Source organism: Onychomys torridus, chromosome 2 (assembly GCF_903995425.1).
Source record: "Onychomys torridus chromosome 2, mOncTor1.1, whole genome shotgun sequence".
NCBI lineage: Eukaryota > Metazoa > Chordata > Mammalia > Rodentia > Cricetidae > Onychomys > Onychomys torridus.
Window position 1 is genome coordinate 84,121,085 of NC_050444.1, and position 16,193 is coordinate 84,137,277.

General features: G+C 41.5%; 1 protein-coding gene and 1 non-coding gene across 2 annotated transcripts in view; one reads left to right on the forward strand and one right to left on the reverse strand.

Annotated features, from left to right (window-relative positions):
* Nucleotides 1-16,193, reverse strand: part of Astn2 (astrotactin 2) — a 935,232-nt gene that overhangs the window by 355,794 nt on the left and 563,245 nt on the right. The window contains exon 11 of the mRNA XM_036178556.1: nt 7,337-7,503. Within this exon, the coding sequence (XP_036034449.1) occupies nt 7,337-7,503 (167 nt within the window). The remainder of the gene's footprint in view (nt 1-7,336; nt 7,504-16,193) is intronic.
* Nucleotides 4,316-4,450, forward strand: LOC118579028. The gene has a single exon (XR_004944398.1). It is a non-coding gene; the product is annotated as a U11 spliceosomal RNA (small nuclear RNA).

The following is a 16,193-nucleotide window of genomic DNA, read 5'->3' on the forward strand; positions in this document are numbered from 1 at the left end:
TCCTTTTAGCTGACTTGGCAGGGCCAGTAGCCTCAGACCTCACCAGTCCTATTCCCACTAGTTAGTGTTACAGGAGCCTCTCTTATTGGGAGTCTCAGAGTTGATCCAATGTTAATCAAAAGGAAGACCTCTAAAGTTTTTCTTTGGATAGTCTGGATCCAAAGGTTTTACTTCAAGAAGAAAGGAAGTTTGTAGAAAAAAATATTTTGGAAGTAATGTGCTGAAGTCCTTTGTGGAAAAAAATGAAAGAAAGCCAAGGAAAGAGAAGGAAAAGGAGAAGAGAGGAGCCAGGAAGGGGGAAGAAGGGAGTTGGAAGGGTACTGAGGGGAAGAGGGAAAGGGGGAAGGGAAGCATGATGGTTTCCACAGAACATTCCAGGTTAATTCAATAGTAGACTTTATCTACTCTGTACATCTATAAGAAACACTAGCACTTCACACTAGGGAAGAAAAACAAAAGAATATCATTTCAACTCTGTCAAAATCATTGGTAAATGGTTATTTTAATCTTAACTCTATAAAATATGGAAATGTGTGTATTTTACAATAAACAGATATTTCTCTGCAACAGAACTCATCATAGCCTTGACCACTGCCAGATACACTGGTAACCTGAAGGACAGACTTTCCTTTTTGAGCCTCACACTCAACTGTTTCATGTTTTGTAAATGTTTTGACCATTTTTCAGGACCATCAATCCCTATAACCTATATGAAAGTGCCTTTGAAAACCCATGGGAAGACTTTATGTATTTCCTTCAATTTGCTGATAATTTGAAAATGCTTAATGAACAGCACAGTGCTATAATGTTTGATACTAATCTAGCATTCAGATATTCAAATATATCTCAGTTATCTAACTTGCTGAGACCTTAGATTTCGTCTTCAGCACTAAAAAGTCTCTCTAGTATGTAGGCATCCAGTGTTAACTCAGTAGTGTGGGTCAAATATGAAGTGTCCCCTATGGGCTCATATATTTGAACATTTGGTCTCTAGCTGGAGGTGCTGTTTGCTAAGGCTCTGGAGCCTTCAATAGCCTGCCCCCCTCATTCCTGTTCATTATCTGCTTCCTGTCTGTGGATACAATGTGACCAGCTGCCTCCAGATCCTAACACCAAGGCTTCTCACCAAGGATGGACTGCAAAGTTTAGAGTTAGAGCCATAATGAACCCTTCCTCTCTGCAGTTGCTTCTTGTCTGGTACTTTGTCACAGCACTAAGAAGAGTATCTAACACTACTAGAGGTAGAGTCAATATCCTTCAGCTCAGAAGCAAAAGGAAAGAGGTCTGGTTCTAGCCCATCAGGTAGAAAGTGCCACAAAACAAGTGCTTGAGTGGATTTCTCTACTCACAATTTATTAATGCTTAAAATCATATACAGTGTCTCTGCTCTCTAGTTCAGTATTGTCTAAATCTAGAGCAGACATTAGTTTGGGGAATGAGAATCAGGAATTCCCATTCGCTACAGATAGTACTCATGTGCATTTGTCTCCTCTCTCTCCCCAAATCATCTAATCAGAACATTCAACCCAAGAGATAATTAGGACGATTTGAGGATGGCATGCTTCTAAGCTCATGTGTGTAAATACACTTTATTTTAAAACAATTTTAAAGATATATTTATCCTATATGTCTGAGTGTTTTTCTGCATGTATGACCTTGAAAAACATGTGTGCCTGATTGTGCATGAAGGTCAGACAAAAACATCAGATCCCCTGGAACTGGAGTTATAAATGGCTGCAAGATACCATGTGGGTACTGGGAACTGAACCTGGATTCTCTAGAGGAGCAACAAGTGCTCTTAATTGCTGAGTTATCTTGCCATCTGTGAATACATTTTCATTGGAGCTGGAGCTGAGAAATAATTGGGATAGTTCAAACTCCTGACTTTTTCTCCAAAGAGTAGTTCAGGTGGCGGTGAGCCTTGGCTTTCTTTCTAATCACCCTGAGAAATAAGGAAACCCCAAAACTATTGATGAAATTCTCACCATTGTTTACATGGGAACAAGTTGGTAAATGTCTTAGTTAATAACACCAAGAAACTACACACCTCCCAAAACACATTAAAAAACAAACAACAGAATCTTTTTCTCAAGTAAAGACAACTACACAATCTACTGGATTGTTTTCATAACTGTTTACTTTCATTGCTAAGAATCACAAAGCTAAATTTATTCTGTTGGGTGACTTTCTTATTTCAGACTCCCAACACTATTTTCTCTTTTCCCCTTTCATTCTTATACATATTGCCACCTAACCCTATCTTTATATTAGCAACTTACAAAAATGCATCAGATTTATGTGGATAAAATTAAGTTCTCTTGGAAATGTGTGTGGTAGACATTGTAAACACACCCACACAAACACAGCAGATAAATTCAGTTGCTAAGCAACTTGCTGGGGTCTTCACAGAAGGCAGTGCCTCCCCATCTATAAAATTCAGTTTAAATGCTTCAGCTTAGTGTCCAGCAACTTCACAACCTACCCCAAAGCTTCTGTCAGCCACACTGGTTACCTGACCTCTGCTCCCATCCATCAGGACAGAGGGAGGGCTCAGTATCCTCTTTGTCTTCAGTGGACAAGAACTTGTGATCAGTGCTTTACTATATTGTTAGCAAATCTCTCATTCAGCTGTTAAAGCTCTGAAGAAGCCCTTGGGGTCAAGCAGTAGAAAAGCACAGACACCATGGAGGTTAGAATGAGAATATCTTCCACAGGTTCTTATATTTGAATGTTTAGTCATCAGAGTTGCACTACTTGAGAAGGATCAGGAGGTGTAACCTTGCTCTAGTAGGTGTGCCCTGGTTGACGGAGGTGTGGCCTTGTGGGGGGAAATGTGTCACTGGGCATAGGCTTTAAGTCCATGCCAGATCCAGTCTCTCCCTGCTTAAGGATCAGAATGCAGCTCTCAGTTACTTCTCCAGTACCAAGCCCGTCTGCTGCCATGCTCGCTGCCATGATGATTCTGGACTAACTCTCTGAAACTGTACAGAAGTCTCCAGTTAAATGCTTTAGTTCTTATGAGTTGCCTTGGTCTTGTCTCTTCACAGCAATAGAACAGTGGCTAAGACAGACATCTAGGTGGCTAAGAAATCTTTTCTTAAAGGATATGTGGTATTACAAGTAAAACATGGAAGTCAGGAATTCAGTGGAGTTCCACTATGTAGAAAAAATGTGGCAAAATGTGTCATCTGGCAAGAGACTGGCAATGTGGGTAGTGAACCAGAGATCCAGTCTATAAGAATCATCCAGATATCATGAGTAAAATTAGATTAGCCACAAATGATAGGTATGGTGGTGCATGCTGGTAATCCAATGCTTGGGAGGTGGAAGCAAGGAAGATCAGGAGTTTAAGGTTATCTCTGGCTACACAGTCAGTCCAAAGCCAGCTTGAGCTCCATGAGATTCTGCCTCAACCCCCTCCCCCATTCCTAAAAATGAATTACAGGAACATGTAAGTATTCTCTCCTTAATCAGAGGATGGGTATAAATGTAAAAAGATAGATTATTAACTATATAGCTTATTGAATGTTTCATTCAGTATGTCATTCCCCATAATTATACATAGGTATATAATATATTAGACACATAAACATAAGAATGACAAAGAGAAAAAATCCTTTCTATATGTCCTCTAATCCCACTTAGTATAAATTGAGCCATAATTTAAGCAGTCTTTATTTGAAAGCCTTGATATTATTACCCAGCACTGAGGTAACTATACCTCATCACTCACAAGACTCCCATGATGTTCAGGAGAACTTGCTGAAAAAAATATTGTTTGCCTTAAAAATAGAACAGAGGTGGTGGTAGCACATGCCTTTAATCCTAACACTCAGGAGGCAGAGACAGGTGGATCTCTGAGTTCAAAAGCAGCCTGATCTACAGAGTGAGTGTCAGGACAGCCAGGGTTACACAGAGAAACCCTCTCTCTCAACAAACAAACAAACAAGACTAGAAAGTGACAAAGAGGTGTCCAGGCTCAGGGATCAGGGAGACAAATGGGAGGGGTTGGGTACAAGGAGAAGAGGAGTTGCTGGGTCCAGGCAGAGGAGGGGTTGACGAGAGAATGGTGTTGTCAAATTTTAGAGGCTGATGCAATATGAGCAGCATAGGCAGAAGGATGTGTGTTAAATAGTAACTGAAAACTCCAGACACGCAATGCCTTACATTGACTTACACTAAGCAAAGGCCTTTTAACAATTATTACAAGTTGAGCACCTCCTGTGTGCTAGGTTCTGTTCTGGGTACTGTGTGCTAGGTTCTGTTCTAGGTACTGGATACAGAGTAGGAAGCACAATATAAAATTCAGTTATTGAAAAGGGGCTTCTGTCAGGAGTGGCACACGTAGGGCAATTCAGTTGTTCTGCATGTAGAATCGACATCAAGAGATTTTGGAAGCCTGATTTTTTGGTACCTCGGCAGCTGGTGATTGTTGGTCCCCAAAACAAACAAACAAAAATTCAGTAACTGAATGCTTAAGTGCTATGGCTTTCTACCTATTAAACTAATAATTATACAGCTTACTGGATGCTTCATTCCACATGCCAGTCTCCCTGCTTGCATAATTACACTTAATCCCCACAATTGTGTACAGTTACTTCTGATCCTACATGAAAGAGCAAAGTCTCAAAGAGACTGAGTCATTTCACCGAGATTCTGGGACTGGATATATTCAGAGGCTGGCAACTCTTAGCAGGTCTGTCTGGCCTGAAACTGAAGTTATACAGCCTAGGCTCAAATTCTTAAGCCTACCAATGACCAGGAACGTGACCTTGGGCAAGCCACTGAGCCTGAGGACTCTGTGCTTGGTTTTCTTATCAGCAAAGTAGAAATCATAACTGCCTCTTTCTTGCAAAGTTGTCACTTAACAGGGCAGTCACTTAGAGCAGTCATGACATGTAAGAAGTACTTAATGAATCATTAGCTTCTGTTATTAACCTGGCTGCAAACAGACTTATTCAGCCTCCTCCCATCTGACCTTAGAAAGGTCATAGAGCTTTATGAGGAGTTGAGCAAGGGAGGGTCTGTTTTGTTTACCCTGCTTAATTCAACAGCATCTTACTTCTCTCTCAGCCAACTCTCTTGCAAGCACCTGCTAATAGCCTTCATTGTTTACAGTGCTCCTAACAAGTGTGGGTGACTCCTCATTTGCATCGTTAATAGGCAATTTCCCAAACATGTGGAAACTACAGTTGGCTTTAGGAAGCCTGCATTCCATTTCCTTTTCTGTTCTGTTTACCAACACTGAAGGGGCTCTAACAGCTCACCCACGCTCTAATCCAATCTTGTTTAACACTTTCACAGAAATTTCATGGTACAAAAGGTCAGCAAGTCCAGTTTCACAGACCAGCAAAGCAAAGTGGAGGGCATCATGTCATCAGGAAGGGGTGAGCAGCTGTCACCAGGCCACAGAGTGTGGTTACACTGCTCCGCTCAGTATGTATCTCCAAAGCTCTTTCCATACTCACACAAATGTGGGGTAGGCAAAGCATCATTCCCTATAATATCCCTTCACAGAGAGACTATTAGGCCTATGTTACAGAGGAGGAAACTGAGGCTCAGAGTTAAGCAGTGTAAAGGTCACCCAACAAGGAGGCCACAAGCTACACTACCAATGCCTTGAATGTGTTACTTAACAGGAGAGTAAAACAGACAGTACTTTGTACTCTCCACAACCATCTTTAGGTTGAGACAGGTATTATCAACATTTTACAGACACAGAAGGACAGGAGTCCTAGGAGTCTACTGCCTAAAGGACAGAGGTAGTCATGGGACTCGAAGCTGTCTATTGAATCTAAGGTGCCCTGCAGTGCACACTGGGTAGAAGGCATTGATGGTTTCTGATGCCAAAATCCATTACTCCTGTGGCTGCTGCTGTGTCTGTTGTTATTTTCTGCAGAACACACTCCCTCCCACAAAGTGCAGAGCGAGGAAAATAACGATGATAAGAACACAGCTGATTCCATATGCAAGCCTGCAGATCTGAATCCATGCATAATTTACTCAACACTGCCCTTCAGTCACTTAAGCTGAGGAGAGATTGCCATAAATTCAGGTCTGCATACGCTAATTTATTTCTTATTTATTTTATCGATACATATCTAAGGCCTCCAGTGAGCTGCTTCAACACCTGCTTTAAGGCACCAGCAGCCTCGAGTTCAAAAGGGGCAGGAAAAGAGACCCTGAAATAAGTACTTCACTCTGTACTAGAACCATGAAAGTAAAATTGATTTTCTGGTAAACTGGGACTAAACCAATGCTTGCTCCCATCATCTTTTTGTGTGTGTGTGCGGGGGCAGGGGGATGCATAGGACTGTAAAGTATGCTAAGTCTCTTATTCTGCTTTGCTTGGAAATGAGAAAGTCTGGTTTACTTCTCACAGGGATCACATGACTCTTTTGAGTGACAGCCAAAGACGAGCAAATCAGAGACAGAATAAGTAGAAGTAAAACAAAAATGTTATTTCCTTGAGAGCTTACTGATGACCAAACACCACTCTAGGCACCGAGGTGGTACAAGTATCATCTACACAGTCACTTGGAAGAAACATCATCTGCCCCTGTGTGTGAGAATAAGCATCTTTCACAGTTTGGTAAGATGAAGCCCAGAGCGAGAACAGAGGCCATGGGAAAGCTGATCTGAATGTGTTCTCCTCTTCCTTTCCACACTGATTTAGTTTGTTTGGCTGGGGATGTAGCTCAGGCAAGTAGCACTTACCTGGCATGTGAAAGGCCCTGGGCTCAATCCCAAGCCTTCTCCAACCAATACAAAAGGAAAAATAAAAATAAAAACAGTAACAAAAGCACCTGGGCTTGAAATCCTCAAGAGCCAGAAGCTGTCTAGAAAATCTACCTGTGTGATTTGTTTTACATGTACCACTCCCCAGTTAGTTGTCCTGACCTAGATGGACGTCGGACCCAGAGAGGCCAAACAGTAAAGCTAAACTGCTGAACTCCCACAAGGTCTAGTTTGCAACCTTCAGAGCCAATGTATGTATTCATACATACACCTTCACATCCCAGAATCTGTCTGTACATACATTGATGGGGACGCAAGAAAGACAGAGAAAGGTCAGGGACATGGACCATAATGGGACAATATCTAATCTATACCTTAGAAAGAGGCTTAGAGATGAGTGTCTGTGGTCCTCAATCATTGTTTGTTTTCCTATACATTGTTTTTTTCTGCACACCCAAAAGGGTATGAATCAAAAAAAGTAAAAGGCCGTGCCTCTGCAGGTCAGCCCTAGCCTGGTCAGGTGGTATTTCCTGAGCATTTGTCCACGAAATCCCTGTAGCTCTGTGGGAGTTCCTGGACCTCAGAGATGGAGACTTACCCACAGAACATGAAGATGGTGCTTGAGGTGGTATCATAGGGCAAAGGTAGCGTCTGTTGTAGGCAAAGTTGCTCACACCCTCCATTAAAGCCATCAGAGCAGTCAATGCCCTTGGAGTGATCATAGCAGCCTGAGCCATCCTTCATGGGCTTCAGTTCCTCAGGACACTGTTTGGAGAGAAGACAACAGGGTGGTTATGGTGCAGGAGGTGACATGTTTCATCCCTCTCCTCACACACAGATGGGGACCAGAGTCTTATTTGAACAGTATGGCCTGGGATAACATTCTTTACTTCTCTAGCCTCAACATACCTTGCAGTAAATAGAACTTTTGTGATCATCTTCTTCACTGAATTGTAAAACTGAAGGGGCATAATGTTGCCAAAAGGCTTAGAATACAGACTTCACAGACACATGTTGTAAATGTCATTCATGCTGACAGTGCTAGGATCATCTTCACTGGTTTTATAATTATTGCCCGAGCCAGGTCTCCTGCTATAATAGTCGCCTAGAAAGGCTTGCTTCTAGGTGTATTGAAAAACCTACAAACCAAAGTCCAATAATATGAGTTTAAATTCCAGCTCCTCTGACTGTGTGTCTTTAGGCAAGTTGCTACCCTATCTGAGTTTCAGTGTTGTTGTCTATAAAGTGGACATAGTGGAACTATAGAATAGCTGTGAAACTTAAATATGAAGCATAAGCACAAATGCATACCTTTCAGAATCTGTCACATAACTGGTACTCAAAAATGTATATGACCTTTCTATGTTAACTTGGTCTCTTTCCCACCCTTGTCCCTAGAATCCTAAGTGATCAACTGTATACTCACTGCAGTGTGGGGAGACTCCTAACTAGTCTGGCTTCTCTACATTGTCTTCTATATGATATTCCTAAATAGCACCATACCTCAGCATCTGTAAATAAATGAGTCTGCAAATGCTTGAATTTTCCTTAAGCTAGTGATAGAAGTCCTCTACAGACTGTTTGCAATGTATACATTCCTCTGTTAGCCATGTATACATTCATTCATGGAACTCTCAGCCCTAAGCAAACCTCAGAGGTCCACACCTTCTAGGACCTCAGCTGTGACACATTTTCTATGTGTCTTGTCACTCTGCATCTCTGGGAATGAGAAATCTTGTGTTGAAGTTCACCTGTCTATTAATTCCCATAACTAGGTGTGTTAAGCTCATCTGTAGATCTGCTGATGGAGAAGCAATTCCAATGCCCTTGCCTTCTGAACAAAGAACCAGGTTTTAATTTCAGTCACCTTGCTGTCATTTCTACTAAGATAACACCCAGAACTCAGCCCTCTGCATCCATCAATAGACATCACTGATTAAAATACCCCCTCTTTGCCTCCCCTGACAGCTCTACAGTCTCCTCCCCATGATCCTAAAATTATAGGAACAACAACACACACATCCACATTAATTTCCATAAACCACAGCAATAAAAAAGGAGGTCAGCTCTCTTGGAAATTAAATTTTGCCTGAGTATGATTTGTAATTACAAATGCACAAGAGAGTTCTTCGAGACATTTGAGAATGGTGCCAGCAAGGGTGATGGAGAAACTAGGTTATAAATGGCCTTTTGTCAAGCAGCAGAAAGGCTATAAAACTGCTACATTTTGTGCTTAAAAAGAAAAATCAATTTTGCATGTGAGTGAAGTGTTGTACATATTAATACAAGCTCAGGAAAGGCCTTGCTTGTTTCTGAACATCAACTATCAGGCAGAAGGGCACTGATCATGTGGTTAATTAGAGCCTGTTGCTATACTTAGGGCTGGGTCCTGTCCACCTGGAAATACTCAGAAACAAGTCTTGGGCTTTCTCACCATGATTTCTCATGATTACATGAGATACCTAGCAGAAGGTACTTGTCAAAGTTCTTTTCACCCTTTCCTGGTTCCAGTTGCTTTTGTTATTTTAGTGGATGCTCCAGGGTGTGTGTGTGTGTGTGTGTGTGTGTGTGTGTGTGTGTGTGTGTGTGTGTGAGTGAGTTTTCCACCAAATTACTCATTCTTACATTCTTGCTTCCTTAGTCCTTATAACAAACAGTAAGAGGACTGGCAATGGCCCCTGAAGATATACGTCTACAAAATCCCCAGAAACGGTGAATGTTACCATCTATGGTAAAGACTTTGCAGGTGTGATTACGGAAAAGCTCTGGAGACTTTTTTGGATTTTACAGGGTAATCTAAATGTCGACACAAATGTCCTTAAAAGATAGATGCACGAAGAAATTACACCTACAGCAGTAGTCACTGTAGAGACTTGTAACTTACTCAAAGGGCTGAGCATAAGTGCCTGTTGTGTGCTGGGCCCTAAGTGGACAGCTATATCACCCCCCGCCTTGATCCCCAAGACTCAAGGAATATCACAGAAGAGGTGATAGAAAGAATATAAGTGGAGGATGTGGAGGTGTGCTTCTAGATATGACATGGACTTATACACTCACCATAGCTGTGATTATCTGCATACAACCTGGCTTAGGACCAGCCAGCATTCCAGTACTGATGGGCAAGGAACTTATGAGGTTTCACTGCTAGCTGAGAAGCTATTGGTAATTGGTGGCTGTTTGGAAAGGAATTTTCATCTTTCTTTGGGGGTGTGGCTGCTAGTAGGGTACTCATGTATATACAGGAAGCATTAAATGGTCTCAGAAGGTTACCAAAAAAATACAGAAGAGAGCATGAGGTGGGAGGAGTCATGTTGGGAGGTTCTGAGGAAATGGGAAGGAAATTGGAGTTGTATCTGACCAAGACACATTGTATATATGTATGAAATTATGAAAAACTAAAAAAAAACCCCACAGAGTAATCAATGTGCAAGTGAAGAAAGAGATGAGTGCAATGTGGCCATCAATCAGAGCTGAGGCCGTCACCAGGAGCTGGAAGAAGGAATGCATACATTCTCCTCCAGGGCCTCCAGTGGGAGCAGCACCTACCAATCAGTACCTCCAGTTGAGATTTCTGGCTTACAGAACAGTTAGAGAGAATGCCTTGGTGCTGTTTTCAGTCACTCAGTGTGTAATTACCTACAGTAGCCAGAGGAAACATCGCTGGATCCTGTCACTGTTTCCATTTACAGATGAGGAAAGTGAAGAGGTTACACAGTCAGTGTTGGGAAAGGCAGGACTTCCTTAGTTTGTCAACTCTGGAGCTCTTCACTGAATTTTGTGTGTGCTAACTAATCTTGATTGCAAACTTAATTAGACTGAGATATGCATAAGAGATTAGGGAAGCCCTGGGTGTCTATGAGGATATTTCTAAAAACGGATTTGATCATGATGACACTGATCAAATCATTGGTTTAATCCGCTGATGCATCCCAAATTTGAACATTGTATTTAGAAGCAGGGAAGCTGTAGAAGACAGGACTTAATCAGAGGGAGCAGATTACTGAGGCATGCCTCTGAAGGTTGTGTCTTGATCCTGTCCCTTTCCTTCACTCTCCCTGCTCTCTGGCTGCTGTATGGTTAACAGCTTTGCTCTGCTTTGCCCTTCTACCATAACATTCTGCAGGACCACAACCTGGAAGCAATGGAGTCAGCTGATCATGAACTGACTCCTCTGATGCCATGACCCACAATAAACATTTCCTCTTGTAAGTTATTACTCAGGGGTATTTGTCTCAGTAATGAAAAGCTGAGGGGCACATTGGGTAGGGCAAGACTGGGCCTCAGCTGATCTAACCACCTTACTCTACCACTGAGGTTCTGAGGATAGAAACACATCCCAAATAGATGCTCAGCAAAGGTGTCAGGTCTCTCTAGCCTCAGCTTGGACTCTGCCCACACACTCCATTTGGGCCATATAAAAAGTCTGGCTGCATCTCACTGTGCCTCAAGGGACTCACTCACCTGTAAATAGAAATGATCAGGCCTCTCTTGATGGCATTTCTGTAAACTGTGAGAAAAAACACCAGGTTTTCTTTGTCTGGCTTTGGGTCTAACCTATAATAAGCACTCAGTATGTAAAAAAGATATGGATACATAAACTATAAAATGATAAATCCATAGACCTTATATCCACACAGAAAACTGAACTAGAACTTGTGGTTGACGTTCTTTCCTGATCCTATTCGTCAAATTCTTCACTGTATCACTTAACAGATACTTATTATTGGCCAAATAATATTGACTCAAAGCTGAGCAAGTGTTTTAGGTTCTCATTACAAAGTAATACATAAGTAATGCATAAGATACTCCTGCTTTTGTAGTGTTTAAATTCTAGAGCAAGGGCAAACAAAAACTAAATAAGCAAAATGATTGTGTTAGGGAGTCATTGATATCTTTAAAAGCAGTATACTGTGATAAAGGTTTAATAAGGATGGGATGAAGAAAACATGACTTAACTACATACATATAAAATAGACTTTCTATTTGAAAAGTGGCTCAGGCTATTTATCTGAAAGTTTTGTATCAGTTTGAGAAATATAGGCAGCTTTACTGTGTATGTTTTCCAATTCATGGCTGTCCCGTGATTTTCCATTTCTTTAGATTTTCCTCTTTTCCTTTCATTAGCATTCAAGTTTTAATATGCATGTCCCATACATATTTTGTCAAATTATTGTTTACATATTTCATTTTGTTTTAGGAATTGTAGGTGATATTTTATTTCATTGTCCCTAAGTTCATATATATATATATATATATATATATATATATATATATATATATATATATGTAATAATAAAAGAGGACCACTGAGGGGAGAGACTGATAGCTTAGCAGTTAAGGGGGCTTGCTGTTGTCCTTGCAGATGACCGGAGATCAGTGGCCAGAAAAGCAGGGGGTTCACAGTCGCCTGTAACTCCAGCTCCAGGGCATTTGGTGCCTTCTTCTGGCATCCATTCACAGTCATTCACTTGTGTACCCCCCCCCCCCCCCCGCCCCTGCCACACACACCTTTTAAAAATAGAATCTTATTCATGCTTAAAGTTTAAACAACAGCAACAACAACCTTTCATCATCTGGCCAGTAAATAAATGTGTGACTTATAAATGAGAGCACACTCCAGCCTTCCCTTCTGTCACCTTTCTGATTGAGTTTTCTATCTTCTTCTCTGGTCTTGATGGCTGAGTTATCCAGCACTGTGTTGAATAATAGACAGTAGTCCTTATGATGCTTCAGAGAAAACAGATTGCCACAGTGGCCTGGTGTTTTCATGCCAATGGTGCTTTTCAGTATTGCAAATCTCTTCAGAAAGCATCTCTTCCTGAAACCAAACTATACCTGGGCTTTTCTGACCACACTAAAGTTTTTCAAGTCTTTTTGCTAAACATCTGTCTTTTAGACTCACTATAAATGTGGATAACATAAGTATGCAAAATCCACACCATAGCTTTGGGCTTTCTTGGCATTTACTCTGCCAAATTAACTAGCCTATCACTTTAGTCTACCATAAAAATCTTAAGACATAGACAAAAATGTAACACATTTTTTGACAGAGTACAGACAGCATCCATTTTCCCCTTGAGTCACAGTCTCATCTAAAACCACATGCACAGTGTTTACTGTTGGCACTTCTGAATCCCTTAGTACCAGAATCACCTACTCCACTCTGTCTTCATCGCCTCCATCTGCCTGGGAATCAGTTCAAAGGCTTAAGAACTAGGTGAGGTTCAATTGTAGCAACAGCCCCACTTCTGAGACATTGATTCTCTGGTTTAGTTCCTTTTGTATCCTGTGATTAAAACATCTAAGAGAAACAACATAAGGAAAGATTTCTTTTGGTCAGTGTTTCTGGTCATGGGGAGGATGGGGAAGAGCAGACTGTTCATTGGGACAGGCAGGAAATAGAAAATGGAGAAAAGACTGGGAACCAGGTTGAAACTTTATGTTCACACCCTCCTGTGACCTACTTCCTCAAGCTATACCTCCCCTCAAAGGTCCTACCCCACCAGCCTTGTCCCCATCCCCCAAATAGCACCAGAGCTAGGAACCAAGTGTCAGCAAATGTGCCTTTGGGAGACTTTTCAAATTCATGCCATGAAACACCGAAGACTTCCTCTTTGGTCTACAGGATGCTTAGAATCAGGCCCTCTGGATAAGTGAGACAAGTGAATAGCTTGATCTGTTTGGGAGGTATCCAGGCAGTGGGACCCAGACCTGTCCTTATTGCATGAGCTGGCTGTTTGGAACCTTGGGCTTACACAGGGACACTTTGCTCAGCCTGGAAGGAGGGGACTGGACCTGCCTGTACTGAATCCACCAAGTTTAAATGAATCCCCAGGGGAGTCTTGACCCATGAGGACATGGGAATGGAGGGGAGGGGCTGGGGGGAAGGTGGGGGCCGGAGGGGGAGGACAGGGGAACCCATGGCTGATGTGTAAAATCATAACACAAATATAATAATAAAAAAAGAAAACAACAACAACAAAAAAGAAATGTTGTTTCCGAGTATGTAGTGATTTTGGGGTCATCTTTGTAGGGGGCTCAGGGTGCACAAGCCCACATACTTCATCTGTTGAAGTCTTAACTCTTACTCTGGCGTTCGTTTCATTTGTTTCTCTGTGTGGTCATTAGATCATGGGGACAGAACTCTCATGTGTGGTGTTTGTGTCCTGATAAGGACAGGAAATCACAGTTCTCTTTCTTTCAGACATGAAGACAGGAGACGTCCTTTTCCTAGTAAGTGAATCAACTCAGCAGTGGTTGCAGAATTCTGGTCTTTAGAACTGCCAGGTAGCTGGGTGGCAGTGACGCATGCCTTTAATCCCAGCACTTGGGAGGCAGAGCCAGGAGGATCTCTGAGAGTTCAAGGCCAGCCTGGTCTCCAGAGTGAGATCCAGGATATTGGTGAAATTATTAAGGCCACTCCACGTAGTTAAAAGGGAAATTTATTTAGTGGCGTAACTTACAAATGAAGGGATAGGTAGGTTGCAGGGTCTGGGAAAGGTGTGTCGCAATCCTGCGGTGTTCTCTGGAGAACTCTGCTCTGTCTACCTCCAGCGTCCAGGGTCCAGGAACCAAGAGAGCCCCCGCATCTAGAACTTGGGTCTTAAACCTCCTTTCTCAGCCCTGCCTTGTAGGTGTGACCATTACCGAAGTCTCAGTGGGGGTTGGAACTTCCAGGTCAAAGCTGGAATGGCTACCCACTACACCAGGACAGGCACCAAAACTATACAGAGAAACCTCATCTTGGGGGAAAAAAAAAAGAAAGAAAGAGAAAAAGAACTGCCAGGTATAAATATCTGGTAGTTAAACCACCCAGTCTGTAGCACTTTGTTACAGCAGTCTGACTTGAAAAGTTATTTATTTCTAGCTTAGAAATTACATCTGGAAAACATCAATTTGCATATATTAGTTCTTTAAATTTACTAAGAACTTTTTTTTTCTGGCCAAGAATATATGTTCTATCTTAGCATGTATTTTGTAGCCACCAGAACATATTTAAGTTTCTGTTTGTGGCACAGTATTCTATCAAAGTAGTCTATATTCTCTGAGAGACAGTGTTGGTTGGTTCTTCATAGAATCCTGCTAATTGTGTGTTTTTCTGCCAGATGCTGAAGGAGGAAGACTGAAGGAATCAGCCATAATGGTGGGTTTGTCTTTTTCCTTATCATTCTTTCAGTTTTTGTTTTGTTCATTTCTCCCTGTTGTTTGGTGTATACACAGTGGGGGTGATTACATTTTCTCTGTGAATGATTCCATTACTTGTATATGACGTTCTCCCCTGGTGATTTCTAGTAAGTAGTATTTTATCAGCTCTTGTTTTATGTACATGATTTGGGTCTCTTTTTAAGCTTCTACCTGGAGATGTGACATGAGTTTCAGAGAGGCAGCACATAACTGAAAAGTGTTTGTGGACTCAGACATCTCAGATTTAATATGTCAGTTGATACAGTAAGTACTACCATGTGATGGTCTGCTTTCTGTTCATTTTGACTTCTCCTTCTTCTTCCTCTCTTTCCCATGGGCTGTAGTTAGGAGTTCCATTTGGATATATCTATTCTCGAGTATATTTCCTTGTGTAATTTTAGACTTTGTGTGTTTTACATAAGTTGGCAGAGCTGACCGGCATCATTGTTTTTTCCCCCCAGGTGAAGTAATGTTTATTAACTTTATTTCTTATTATACTTTATGTCCATTGGTCTTCTCCTAATGTAATGAACTTTCTTCTTTATTCCTTTAAATAAGTCTGGAACCAATCAGACAGTGCTGTAAATTTCTTTAAAACACGTTTTAAAGAAAGAGAAAGAATGTCTATTGTGTCTCCCTGTATTTTTTTCTTCTTCTTTCTTTCTCTGTGTTCGAAGTTTCTCGCGTGATTGTTTCTTTTCTTTTTTGATTGATTAATGGATAGGTTTCTTTTCTTTTCTTCTCTGTTCTTCTCTTCTCTTCTCTTCTCTTTTCTTTTCAGACAAGGTCTCATGTAGCCTATGCTGATCTCTCAGCTTCGATGTCAGAGTGCTGGAATTCAGGCATGCTCCCCACATCCATTTGTTTATCTTTTCCTTTCTGTTTAGACAAGGGCCTCAGCCATTCTTTCACAGACAGTTTGCAGGACACGAGCTCTCTTTTTTCTGTAGCTGAGAATGTTTTGATTTCTCTTTAATTCATAGGGGATGTATTCATTGGACAATGAATTTTTTTATCGTTCAGTAATTGAAAGAATTGCACTTGGAGGTTATGGTGCTGACAACTTTAGTATCAGCACTTGGGAGGTAGAGGCAAGCAGATACCTGTGAGTTCTGGGCTAGCCTGGTCTACATAGTGAGTTCCAGTTCAGTGAAAGATACCTAGAAACACCTTACCCTAAAAAAACCACACACACACACACACACACACACACACACAGAGAGAGAGAGAGAGAGAGAGAGAGAGGAGAGAAAACTGTGTCTTTTCCCTTA